Source organism: Diaphorina citri, unplaced genomic scaffold (assembly GCF_000475195.1).
Source record: "Diaphorina citri unplaced genomic scaffold, Diaci psyllid genome assembly version 1.1 scaffold1556, whole genome shotgun sequence".
NCBI lineage: Eukaryota > Metazoa > Arthropoda > Insecta > Hemiptera > Psyllidae > Diaphorina > Diaphorina citri.
The window spans coordinates 67,586-81,871 of NW_007378982.1; the positions used below are offsets into that span (position 1 = coordinate 67,586).

The 14,286-nt window shown below is 39.3% G+C and overlaps 2 protein-coding genes across 2 annotated transcripts in view; both read right to left on the reverse strand.

The window, feature by feature from the left end:
• LOC113470397 overlaps positions 1 to 6,949 on the reverse strand; it is an 11,122-nt gene extending 4,173 nt beyond the window's left edge. The window contains exon 1 of the mRNA XM_026828795.1: positions 6,499 to 6,949. Within this exon, the coding sequence (XP_026684596.1) occupies positions 6,499 to 6,917 (419 nt within the window). The 5' untranslated portion in view covers positions 6,918 to 6,949. The remainder of the gene's footprint in view (positions 1 to 6,498) is intronic.
• Positions 6,950 to 7,502: 553 nt separating this feature from the next.
• Positions 7,503 to 14,146, reverse strand: LOC103516390 (protein kintoun-like; the record flags this gene model as incomplete). Its single annotated transcript, XM_008481354.3, has 4 exons — positions 7,503 to 7,654; positions 8,120 to 8,313; positions 9,534 to 9,626; positions 13,998 to 14,146. Coding segments are annotated over 4 exons (588 nt in total), but the record flags the coding sequence as incomplete, so codon positions are not given.
• Positions 14,147 to 14,286: the final 140 nt, after the last annotated feature.

Here is a 14,286-nt window from a genome sequence, read left to right on the forward strand (position 1 = left end):
AGTTGGATTTCGTAACAAGAGAACTAACTGCAGAAATTTGGGGATGTGTTGTTATTGCCAAAGAAGTGACCAAGGTATCTAGTACTGTATTTTTCTGCTCAAGAAATTGAAAATTTCTGACTATTATTGGCCATTATCAATTATTTTTTTTTTTTTTTTTTTAATAGAGCAAAACTCACCTTGTGTTAATATACCTGGCTTCGTTAACTCTTCGAGTTATTATCGTAGGGGAACTTCTTGTGGTGGTACCTCTATATACTCTATAACTATATTTACTAGAGATACTCTCAACTTTTCCTCTCTATCCTTAGATCTGCCTCCCATCTTATTCAGTTTTGAGTATTCTGCTGTAGCCTCAGGGGATCTCGATACTGTTATTCTATGTATTTGAAGGAGGGGCGGCCCAGGTCACCCACGATCCACTGGGCGAACCTCCCGGGGAATCCCCTATTTCTCCTTCTTCCATTTATTTACACGGTTACTACACTAGAAAATGATTTTATACGACTTTACGATATCATTTAACTAGTAGGTAATTTTATTTACAAAAGTTTAATAATTAATGAGGAAACTAATCGGGAAAAAGGACTTAAAGATAATAACGATGATAATAATAACAACAACAACAACAACAACACCACGTATTGGGAAAATCCTGCAATGCTGCAGTGAGTACCAAACTTGTGACATAATAACACAAACTGCATTTTATTCACTTCATAATTTGTGTGCTCCTCCTTCACGTAGTACCTACCTACCTTTCTTTCCCCTCATTGCACTCCTCTTTCCTCTAATCTCACTTCTGCTTCACTGCATTGGCAGCGTGTCATCGATTTAATGTTTAAAGCATTGCACGCCGCCAATGCAGTGAAGCAGAAGTGATATTAGAGGAAAGAGGAGTGCAATGAGGGGAAACAGGGCTGGCATTGTACAGGCCTGTCAGCGTGTAGAGCTTCATGTTGGTATGCAGACAGGGGGCGCGCGCCATACCTGAAATAGGAAAAGGGACGCAACACAGACAACAGCGTGCAAGATGAGTATTAGGTAGGTAAGGTAGTATTAGTATTACAAAAAGGGCCGAGAAATGTCTAGATTTTGTCTAGTCTCGAAATTCACGAGATGACGGAGAGATTTTGTCTCGTTTCGAGATTCGTCTCGTAAAAATACGGGACTAGAGAAGTGATTGCGCCGCTCTTACAATTCGTTACAAGTTGTCTGTCAACGACTTGTCATGTGTCCAAAGTCTGTGGCCAAATTAATTGCTCTGAAGCTGCACAAAATCCAACACGCAAGAAAGAGCTCTCTGTTTCCAAGTTTACACAAAATAAAGTACTAAGTTTCCTAAGTTCTTTTCATTTTCCTAAACTAAGCAAGATAAGTATAAAGTTGGTCCTTCAAGCCGTAGATCGGTTTATTTATTGGTCCTTCGAAGTGGATCCGCCCATCTGAGAAGTTCATTCCTCGTCTCAAGTGCATGACAAGGTAAGTAGTATAACCTACTTGTTTCCTGTAGAAATCTAATAGAATGGATTTGCACAAAGTTACCCAGACCTCAATAAAATATTAGTGCTTATTCATAACTGCGTCATCCCCCGACCAAGTTTCAAGTCAATAGACAGTCTCTTATAGACTCTGTAAAAATGGTTCGTGAGAGTGAGAGGTTCGAGGAACAAGTTGAGTGAGAGATTTGTACAAAACAATACAAGTTGAGATTGATTGAATGAATGAATGAATATTTACAGTATATTTTGACGAATAGTTACAATCGTATAAATACTTAGTCATCCTATGAGAAAAAAAAAAGAACAAATAATAATAATAATATAAAATATAGACAATGTTACTTCTGATAAAGAGAAAAAGAAAGTATATAAATAGGTACTAGATATTATAGTTCATAATGTGGTTAATTAAATATGGTTCATAATATGGCATTATTTTCTGTTTGTATATAAATATTTTAACTAGTAGGTAATTTTATTTACAAAAGTCTAATAATTAATGAGGAAACTAATCGGGAAAAAGGACTTAAAGATAATAACGATGATAATAATAACAACAACAACAACAACAACACCACTTTATTGTCTATCGATTTGAAAGTTATTCAGAACAAGGACGCACAACTCCCCGAGCGTAAGTATTCTACCAAGTGCTCCCGACCACAATATTAGAAAGTCTGTCAGAAAGAGAGGATCGGTGGGAAGGACTCTAGGCTCGGAACTACCGCTACCCCTCTGTCCTTCGCCTACACTTCGCCTGGATACTTAAACTCTCCTCTTCTTTTCCTTCACCATTTCCCGCTTATGCGGGGTCGGTGTTACGAGTCAGCCTTTTCCAGTCCGCTCGGTTTTGAGTTTGTTCTCGGGTCAGTCCCTTTTCACGCAGATCCTCATTTATACAGTTTCTCCATTGCTTCTTTGGTCTTCCTCTCTTCCTTTTTCCCTCAACTCTGATTTGTCCCACTTCATCCTATAGCAGGGATTTCCAACTCCAATGTGTATGCGGGCCAGCGGGCCACATACACATGGAAGCAGGCCCGTATCCAGGATTTTCTTGAGGGGGGATTGTGGATGCTCCAGATTTTGGTAGTCCACCCCATAGTAAAAGAGCAAAAATCAAGCCAAATGAGGCCCATTCTAAAAGCTTTGCGGGACACAAAAAAAGGTCTGGCGGGCCGGGCCGCTTTTTGGAAATCGCTGTCTTAAAGTTACATTTTTTTTTTTGTGAAGAGTTTTGATTGAGGGAATTCTAACAACGGAAGTCTTATCCCTAAATGGAACAGAGAAGGAGGGCAGGATAGGAGCCGTTCCGAGAACAAACTTCCCAGTCAGCACACACGATTGGATGTATAAATAAAAAAATAAAAATACGAAAGTGGTTGTTGTGTTCAGTACCTGCATACATATGTTCAGTACCTGCCTATGTTTGAATTGTCATTGTGGAATTAATGGCAATTTGGAAGCCCTTTTTGTCAGTGTGGCCGAGTGGTACTTATTTGAAATAATACTGCTGTGGCATGTTTTGACTTCTCTGTTACAGCCTAGGCAGTCGGGACGTCTGCCATGTCAGGTTGGCCGTATCGGCGTAAGAGATCAAGGCTCTGCTCAGATGTTCTGTCAATGCACCCCGTTCACCTCCCCCGCATATCCTGTGTTGGAAAGACCGCGCTTAGCAAAAGTGCTGAATGGCAGTATGACGTCATATCGTGTGTTTGCTAGGAGCGAGAAGCTCTGGCGAATTCATTCTGATTCTAGATTGTTGTGTTGTGTTGCCTAGTAGAGTTGAGATACCTACTTAGAAGTATTTTCGGGAGGTTGATATCGGGGAGTATTTGAATAAAGGACATTTGGGTCATCAAGGGTTGAACATTACTCATTACTATTATTATTATCATTATTCTTCTTATCAAATAAACTTTGTTAGTTCGTAATATTAGACTTAGTATCTAAAGTGTTGTTCGCCAGCCTAGTTAGCTTAGTTGGTAGTGCGTCTGCCTTGTAAGCGCTAGGCCGCGTGTTCGATTCCCGCCCGGGGCGGATTTTATCCTGATGGGATAATGTTCGTTCTCGGAACGGCTGGCTTTCCCCTATCCTGGCTTCCTTCTCTCTTCAATTTCGGGACGATGAGACCCTAGCAGTTACAGTTCCCTCTGTCAAACCTCTTTAAGAAAAGTGTTATTCTTTTTAAAAATCTTTATTAGAGTGTAGTGAATATGTCTTTGGAGGAGGGAGAACACCCACCATCAGACGGAAGGAGTCCATTTCCGGGGAATTTGAGTGAAATTTCGAGTGTATGGCCGCCATACACGCCTTATATGGACGCTACGCCACTGATCCCCGCTGACCTCTCCTTCTTCTCTTCCCTCCATGGTTTAAGATAACAATAATAACACTGGATTAAATATGAATTCGATTAACAAGACAAAGGGGTTTATTTTTAATAAGAAATCAAAGTTTAACTAAAGAACAATAACAGTTAGCTGGGGAAGGTGTACGGACACTCCCCGCCACTCTATCCTGACACTCACTTCTCAATACTTTATTACTCTTTCGTACTTTAACAAGGGGACCTACACCGGTCTTGACAGATCGAATATTCTTGCTGAACTGAACTGCCTCACCATCCAAGTGCACGCGCTGCAAAATCTCGAAATAGGTACCAGGCAGAGATGTCGCCGAGAATCTTCGATTCTGATTGGTTACCGCCGCAGCTGAAGAGAGTTGAATTTCCTAGGAATGTATTCTTTAACCCAAGAAGAAAGCTGAGTTTCAGTTATCAAAGGTGAAGAATGAATATCAGATAGGTTGATAAATAATTATGATTTTCAAAGATAATTTCGATTTAACTTACCAGGTTTTGTTCTGGACTTATTTTAAAGATATGGATAAAAAAAAACACCAAGGAGATTTTGAAGTTTCAGGGTACTTTTACAGATTATTTAAGTAATAAGTAACTTTAATGTACAAAATGGTAAGGGACTGTCACTTTAACAGGAAACTTTCCAACTTTCAGATGTAAAGAACAAATTTGAAAAGTCCCGGGCTCCCGGGATACCTAAAGAAATGCTTTTCCTCTATGGAACAAAAAATGTAAAAGAACTGCCTCACCATCGAAGTGCACGCGCTGCAAAATCTCGAAATAGGTACCAGGCAGAGATGTCGCCGAGAATCTTCGATTCTGATTGGTTACCGCCGCAGCTGGGGGTGGAACGTATGTGAGTAGATAGAGTGAGCGGGGTGCGCCGAGGTTCCCAACAAACTACAACACGTGTAAGGTCAAAAGTCTATTGCTCCCAAACCACCACGTGGAGCCAAAGGTTCAATGCTCCGAAGATTCGATGCTCCGAAATATAGATATAAAATATCACTATATTTGTGAAAAAGTGAACATTGGTGAAATTCAAGTTGAATATTTGGATTCTCAACATCAAATAGCCCCAACAAACTGCCACACGTGTAAGGTCAAAAGTCTATTGCTCCCAAACCACCACGTGGAGCCAAAGGTTCAATGCTCCGAAGATTCGATGCTCCGAAATATAGATATAAAATATCACTATATTTGTGAAAAAGTGAACATTGGTGAAATTCAAGTTGAATATTTGGATTCTCAACATCAAATAGCTGATGTATTGACAAAAGGTCTTGACAAGGTCAAATTTGCTAAGTTCAGAAGTCAAATGTGCATTAAATGAATACCTAACTATTCAAGTTTTGATGGATAAGCTAAACTATACTATATTTTAATATCTAATGCCCCAGTAAAAAAAATGTTTCAGATAAAAATGCCTCGCAGCAAGAACGGAATAAAGCGTGCCCCAGTGGACAAAGATGCATTGGGCAATGCTTTTAGAGCAGTCACTGCAGCACCTCGAAGCAGATTATCTTACAGATTATCCTACCTACATAGTCTTTTTTTTAGATCTCATTTTTAGGTAACCCTAATTGATAATGCCCCAGTTAGCAAAATTATAATTTAGAGTAGGTACCAAATGTGTAAATAGAAGTAAGTACACTGAAATATTTTGTCACACCCTGTTCTATCTATACTAGTGACCATTAGAGATTTCATCAGACCCTGTATCTTAGATTTTTTGTGTGTTTTGATTTTGTGAAAATGATGGCTATGGCTCACTTCTGTGTGTGTGTGTTCTTCACGTGTATGGTAGGTGTCCTGGAATGTGTCCTAATTTGTTAATTAATTAATTATTACAGTCATTTATGAATAAAATGTCCAGTGTTTAAGTAAAAGAAATAAAGTATATCTTGTGTTCTTCATTATTAAAAAGTTTAGATATGTTGTATTATAATAATTATATATTTTTCTTTTACCTGATAAAGGTTTTCTTTCATCACAGAGAGCAGCTACACAATTTGTTTATTATGGTATTTTATGTTACAGGATGAGCAAAGAGTGTTTTGAGATTCTACTTGACATTCTCAAAGATGCCCTGTCCAATCACCTACCTTTGTTTACCCTCATTGCACTCCTCTTTCCTCTAATCTCACTTCTGCTTCACTGCATTGGCGGTGTGCAATGCTTTAAAAATAAATTGATGGCAGGCCGCCAATGCAGTGAAGCAGAAGTAATATTAGAGAAAGAGGAGTGCAATGAGGGGAAAGAAAGGTAGGTACTACGTGAAGTAGGAGGACACAAATTATGAAGTGAATAAAAGGCGGGGTACAAAATTGATTTCTAATCTTTTTTGGGGTGGGATAGAGTTTTGTTTATTTTTTGTGGCACTTGATTTAATTTGGGAGGAACGACTTGGCGGGGCCTTTTTTATGCCACGAAGTGGTATTTTTTGGGGGATCTCATAACTTTTTGCAGAAACTTAGCATAATAATATGACGTATGAGCGTAGCGTTCTACTGTGTTAAGTTCTTCTCCATCCAGGTGTATCTTCTGACCTTCTATTCCATAATTCAATTGCACAATGAATGGGATTCGGATATCTCCTTTAAACATAGGTAGAGCGCGAGAAGTTCTGCAGAAAAGATAGAGTTTATTTTACACAAAGAGACGGAGGAGACGGTACCGTCGATACTGTACGCACAACTAGTGGCGGATGGTGTTTTCGAGCCGTCGGTGAAACAAAGAGTGTGATTAGCGTACTTGGAATGAATGAGATCATTATAATGGGAACGGTATATGTTAGGGGGAGTCTCATTTTTCTTATGTTTAGACAGATGGAGGTCAATTTTTGGAGTTTCAGAAGACCAGGGTGGGGTACAAGGAGAAAAAGGTGCGATGGTGTGCTGATCAAGGGTAGTATGGAATTCATTAAGAGATTTGTATCGGACAGTGAGGGGAATAGGTTTAGAACCAAAGTTGTCGGGAAGCAGGTTGTTATTGAACATCAATTTGAAAACTGGGTTAAGGGGGGAGGCTGCAATTTTTGCAACATAATTCATCATAAGTTTGTTACGTCTGATGGACAGTGGCGGAATAATTTATAGGTCATGGGATTGCTAGGGACCTGTCCCTGAGTTCGATATTTCTCAAAGTTGAAATTTTTGTGGCTTGGAGCCCTGCTATCAACAGCGCCGGCTATCCTAAGCGGGCGCTGCGCAAACTAGTTACTTCGACCTCCTATCGCGATGCGCGCGCCAGCGGCGTTCAGTGGGTGTTCGCTGCGCGTTCTTCTTGCGCGCTTTACTCGGCTCGCCGCTTGCGCTTCATGGCGCCTCCTCAAACTGGTTGCCCCAAACGACAAACTCGAAACAATCTGGACACCATTACGGCAGCCCAACCAAAATGAAGGTCTTTTATATCTACACAATTATTAACGGAAGTGCAGCCCAACCGAATGTTCGGCATCTTATATAATCACTAACTTTACTCCATAGCAACCTGTTTTTCTAAGGGTGTATTCCAATTCAAACCGTTTCCTACTCGCTCAGGGTTTATGGATTCATTTCCTCACTTTTTTTTCCACAAAAAAAGGTACGAAAGACGGGCGATTCTTGCGTGTTTTTAAAGTTGAAACGTTCTTTAGTAGCTTAGTCTTCGCCGGATTCCGATGTAGTGGAATAGGAACAGGAGGTTTTCGACTCGTCTTCGGACGTTTCCGCCAAGGCAGCTTCGTGCGAGTTCGTGTCTTCGTTTTCCTTGTTCACGGTCTTTTTGGATTTGCCGCCATTGTTGTTGGTTCCTGAAAAATAATAATAATAATGAAAATGAGAAAGTATCAAGACCTGAAACATAAAATAACAGAAATGTATAAATTGTCATCCGTATCAATTATACCGATTGTCAAAAGTTCAAATGGATTGGTTCATAAGAACACGAAGCGAGGAATAGAAGCATGTGAGCTGGAAAACATTGAACATCTCATTGAAACCTGCCAAAAATCAGTCATAATATCAACAACATCCATCATCAGAAAATGTCTCAACATGAACTACAATGTGGCCATCGTGTATACATATTGTTTTGTAAACCTATGTATTACTATTAGAATAGAATAAAACACCACCACCACCCACCACCACCACCACCACCACCACCAACAACACCATAGCGGTGTTGCGCAGGTTGTGGCTCTGTTTCTTAAACATGTCCTTCCTGTCCTTCTCATTATCACTGGCCTCTGTTTCACTATTGTTGTTGTACTTACCATTGTTATTGTTGTTCATAGCGGTGTTGCGCAGGTTGCGGCTCTGTTTCTTCTGCTGTTTCTTCGACATGTACTTCCTGTCCTTCTCATTGTCACTGGCCTCTGTTTCACTCAGCCGTCTTTCTCGCTTGTGACTCAGATGGCGTAGTCGCTTCTGGTATTTTTTCTCCTGCTCCAGGATCGTACATTTTGATCTGCGGGCAGAGAATTTATTTACTTACACAAACGGGCGGACCCTTTACTAACTATCTAATTATAAATTTTCTTAGCTCTAACTACACCTAACAAAGAACAAACCCAGCATTTACCTAAATATAATGGCTATACCTATACTTGTTCTTAGCTCTAACTACACCTAACAAAGAACAAACCCAGCATTTACCTAAATATAATGGCTATACCTATACTTGAAAAAAAAAAAAAAATCTGGTGTGCACATCACACGACTTTCCTTATCCTATTGAATGATGCTTATTTGGGTGTTCTTCAATTGTAACCTTTACAATATCTCTAACCGTTTGGTCAGTATAGCTGAAAACCGCCAAAAAGCGGTCGAAAACCGTCAAAAAGCGGTAAAATACCACCGACCGCAGCACCTATGTTAATCAAGAGTTTTGTGTTACATCCTTTTCACATTTGTGGACTACATACCAAATTTCAAGCCTCTAGCTCATACTGTTCCGGAGATATTATTGAATAACACCGAAAACCGCCAAAAAGCGGCCAAAATACCGCCAAGCGTTGCACCGATCTTAACCAAAAGTTTCGTGTCGCATCCTTGTCACATTTGACAGCTACATACCAAATTTGCCTCTAGCTTTACCGTTCTCGAGATATTTTGTTTACAGACAGACACACACACGGACCAATGGCTGAAACTTTGGATTTAGGCTCTAGGGACCTCGAAACGTGTTGTTTCACTAAAAACTGACCATCGAAAATTTGACCCGATTACATTACTTTCCTTCCTATAGGATGAGGAAATTAAAAAAAAAAGTAAAATAAGAAATTGATACTGAACTAGTGGTTGGAATCACGTGGAAGAGAAAAGTACAGTTATTGACATACAAAGATGACAAATAGAACCTAAAGGTTTTTTTTTCTAAATCCAATAAAGCCGGACCAATTTTGACAAAATCAGACTACAATCTGATTTGGCTACAATCAGACTTCGAAAAGTCGTTACAGACGACTGAGTGCGGCGCAAACAGTTAAGGTAACAAACACATTACCATCAGGTCATCATAGTAGTGTGGCTGTCCTGAACGAAATTACCTACAATATTATGGGAAAACTTTGAACTACACATTTCTGACTCTCCATGACTTCACGTGACGTGACGTAATGGTAGTGTGTTTCTACCTTAAGAGTTCCCTCTTTAAAACCCCTTGAAGAAGAACAGAAAATCACTTACGAGAACAACTTCCTAGAGATATGATCATCAAATCGGACATGTTTCTTCACTGAACAAGAGGAGCTATAGTGGTCTTCATAAAGACCTCTCTGTCTAGATATTCACCAAGCTAAACGTTGCTTAACCTGAGTGTTCTATACTTACGAGAACAACTTTCTAGAGATATGATCATCAAATCGGACATGTTTCTTCACTGAACAAGAGGAGCTATAGTGGTCTTCATAAAGACCTCTCTGTCTAGATATTCACCAAGCTAAACGTTGCTTAACCTGAGTGTTCTATACTTACGAGAACAACTTTCTAGAGATATGATCATCAAATCGGACATGTTTCTTCACTGAACAAGAGGAGCTATAGTGGTCTTCATAAAGACCTCTCTGTCTAGATATTCACCAAGCTAAACGTTGCTTAACCTGAGTGTTCTATACTTACGAGAACAACTTTCTAGAGATATGATCATCAAATCGGACATGTTTCTTCACTGAACAAGAGGAGCTATAGTGGTCTTCATAAAGACCTCTCTGTCTAGATATTCACCAAGCTAAACGTTGCTTAACCTGAGTGTTCTATACTTACGAGAACAACTTTCTAGAGATATGATCATCAAATCGGACATGTTTCTTCACTGAACAAGAGGAGCTATAGTGGTCTTCATAAAGACCTCTCTGTCTAGATATTCACCAAGCTAAACGTTGCTTAACCTGAGTGTTCTATACTTACGAGAACAACTTTCTAGAGATATGATCATCAAATCGGACATGTTTCTTCACTGAACAAGAGGAGCTATAGTGGTCTTCATAAAGACCTCTCTGTCTAGATATTCACCAAGCTAAACGTTGCTTAACCTGAGTGTTCTATACTTACGAGAACAACTTTCTAGAGATATGATCATCAAATCGGACATGTTTCTTCACTGAACAAGAGGAGCTATAGTGGTCTTCATAAAGACCTCTCTGTCTAGATATTCACCAAGCTAAACGTTGCTTAACCTGAGTGTTCTATACTTACGAGAACAACTTTCTAGAGATATGATCATCAAATCGGACATGTTTCTTCACTGAACAAGAGGAGCTATAGTGGTCTTCATAAAGACCTCTCTGTCTAGATATTCACCAAGCTAAACGTTGCTTAACCTGAGTGTTCTATACTTACGAGAACAACTTTCTAGAGATATGATCATCAAATCGGACATGTTTCTTCACTGAACAAGAGGAGCTATAGTGGTCTTCATAAAGACCTCTCTGTCTAGATATTCACCAAGCTAAACGTTGCTTAACCTGAGTGTTCTATACTTACGAGAACAACTTTCTAGAGATATGATCATCAAATCGGACATGTTTCTTCACTGAACAAGAGGAGCTATAGTGGTCTTCATAAAGACCTCTCTGTCTAGATATTCACCAAGCTAAACGTTGCTTAACCTGAGTGTTCTATACTTACGAGAACAACTTTCTAGAGATATGATCATCAAATCGGACATGTTTCTTCACTGAACAAGAGGAGCTATAGTGGTCTTCATAAAGACCTCTCTGTCTAGATATTCACCAAGCTAAACGTTGCTTAACCTGAGTGTTCTATACTTACGAGAACAACTTTCTAGAGATATGATCATCAAATCGGACATGTTTCTTCACTGAACAAGAGGAGCTATAGTGGTCTTCATAAAGACCTCTCTGTCTAGATATTCACCAAGCTAAACGTTGCTTAACCTGAGTGTTCTATACTTACGAGAACAACTTTCTAGAGATATGATCATCAAATCGGACATGTTTCTTCACTGAACAAGAGGAGCTATAGTGGTCTTCATAAAGACCTCTCTGTCTAGATATTCACCAAGCTAAACGTTGCTTAACCTGAGTGTTCTATACTTACGAGAACAACTTTCTAGAGATATGATCATCAAATCGGACATGTTTCTTCACTGAACAAGAGGAGCTATAGTGGTCTTCATAAAGACCTCTCTGTCTAGATATTCACCAAGCTAAACGTTGCTTAACCTGAGTGTTCTATACTTACGAGAACAACTTTCTAGAGATATGATCATCAAATCGGACATGTTTCTTCACTGAACAAGAGGAGCTATAGTGGTCTTCATAAAGACCTCTCTGTCTAGATATTCACCAAGCTAAACGTTGCTTAACCTGAGTGTTCTATACTTACGAGAACAACTTTCTAGAGATATGATCATCAAATCGGACATGTTTCTTCACTGAACAAGAGGAGCTATAGTGGTCTTCATAAAGACCTCTCTGTCTAGATATTCACCAAGCTAAACGTTGCTTAACCTGAGTGTTCTATACTTACGAGAACAACTTTCTAGAGATATGATCATCAAATCGGACATGTTTCTTCACTGAACAAGAGGAGCTATAGTGGTCTTCATAAAGACCTCTCTGTCTAGATATTCACCAAGCTAAACGTTGCTTAACCTGAGTGTTCTATACTTACGAGAACAACTTTCTAGAGATATGATCATCAAATCGGACATGTTTCTTCACTGAACAAGAGGAGCTATAGTGGTCTTCATAAAGACCTCTCTGTCTAGATATTCACCAAGCTAAACGTTGCTTAACCTGAGTGTTCTATACTTACGAGAACAACTTTCTAGAGATATGATCATCAAATCGGACATGTTTCTTCACTGAACAAGAGGAGCTATAGTGGTCTTCATAAAGACCTCTCTGTCTAGATATTCACCAAGCTAAACGTTGCTTAACCTGAGTGTTCTATACTTACGAGAACAACTTTCTAGAGATATGATCATCAAATCGGACATGTTTCTTCACTGAACAAGAGGAGCTATAGTGGTCTTCATAAAGACCTCTCTGTCTAGATATTCACCAAGCTAAACGTTGCTTAACCTGAGTGTTCTATACTTACGAGAACAACTTTCTAGAGATATGATCATCAAATCGGACATGTTTCTTCACTGAACAAGAGGAGCTATAGTGGTCTTCATAAAGACCTCTCTGTCTAGATATTCACCAAGCTAAACGTTGCTTAACCTGAGTGTTCTATACTTACGAGAACAACTTTCTAGAGATATGATCATCAAATCGGACATGTTTCTTCACTGAACAAGAGGAGCTATAGTGGTCTTCATAAAGACCTCTCTGTCTAGATATTCACCAAGCTAAACGTTGCTTAACCTGAGTGTTCTATACTTACGAGAACAACTTTCTAGAGATATGATCATCAAATCGGACATGTTTCTTCACTGAACAAGAGGAGCTATAGTGGTCTTCATAAAGACCTCTCTGTCTAGATATTCACCAAGCTAAACGTTGCTTAACCTGAGTGTTCTATACTTACGAGAACAACTTTCTAGAGATATGATCATCAAATCGGACATGTTTCTTCACTGAACAAGAGGAGCTATAGTGGTCTTCATAAAGACCTCTCTGTCTAGATATTCACCAAGCTAAACGTTGCTTAACCTGAGTGTTCTATACTTACGAGAACAACTTTCTAGAGATATGATCATCAAATCGGACATGTTTCTTCACTGAACAAGAGGAGCTATAGTGGTCTTCATAAAGACCTCTCTGTCTAGATATTCACCAAGCTAAACGTTGCTTAACCTGAGTGTTCTATACTTACGAGAACAACTTTCTAGAGATATGATCATCAAATCGGACATGTTTCTTCACTGAACAAGAGGAGCTATAGTGGTCTTCATAAAGACCTCTCTGTCTAGATATTCACCAAGCTAAACGTTGCTTAACCTGAGTGTTCTATACTTACGAGAACAACTTTCTAGAGATATGATCATCAAATCGGACATGTTTCTTCACTGAACAAGAGGAGCTATAGTGGTCTTCATAAAGACCTCTCTGTCTAGATATTCACCAAGCTAAACGTTGCTTAACCTGAGTGTTCTATACTTACGAGAACAACTTTCTAGAGATATGATCATCAAATCGGACATGTTTCTTCACTGAACAAGAGGAGCTATAGTGGTCTTCATAAAGACCTCTCTGTCTAGATATTCACCAAGCTAAACGTTGCTTAACCTGAGTGTTCTATACTTACGAGAACAACTTTCTAGAGATATGATCATCAAATCGGACATGTTTCTTCACTGAACAAGAGGAGCTATAGTGGTCTTCATAAAGACCTCTCTGTCTAGATATTCACCAAGCTAAACGTTGCTTAACCTGAGTGTTCTATACTTACGAGAACAACTTTCTAGAGATATGATCATCAAATCGGACATGTTTCTTCACTGAACAAGAGGAGCTATAGTGGTCTTCATAAAGACCTCTCTGTCTAGATATTCACCAAGCTAAACGTTGCTTAACCTGAGTGTTCTATACTTACGAGAACAACTTTCTAGAGATATGATCATCAAATCGGACATGTTTCTTCACTGAACAAGAGGAGCTATAGTGGTCTTCATAAAGACCTCTCTGTCTAGATATTCACCAAGCTAAACGTTGCTTAACCTGAGTGTTCTATACTTACGAGAACAACTTTCTAGAGATATGATCATCAAATCGGACATGTTTCTTCACTGAACAAGAGGAGCTATAGTGGTCTTCTTCATCGTCGCTTGATAACGATAAGGATCTACTGCAAGTCTTCAGGATACCACGCACTCGATATTGCTGGGTCTGAAAAGAATTTTACAATATCTCTAACCGTTTTGTCGCTATAGTATAGCTGAAAACCACCAAAAAAACGGTCGAAATCTGTCCAAAAGCGGTCAAAATACCGCCAAGCCCAGCAACCATCTCAACCAAACGTTTTGTGT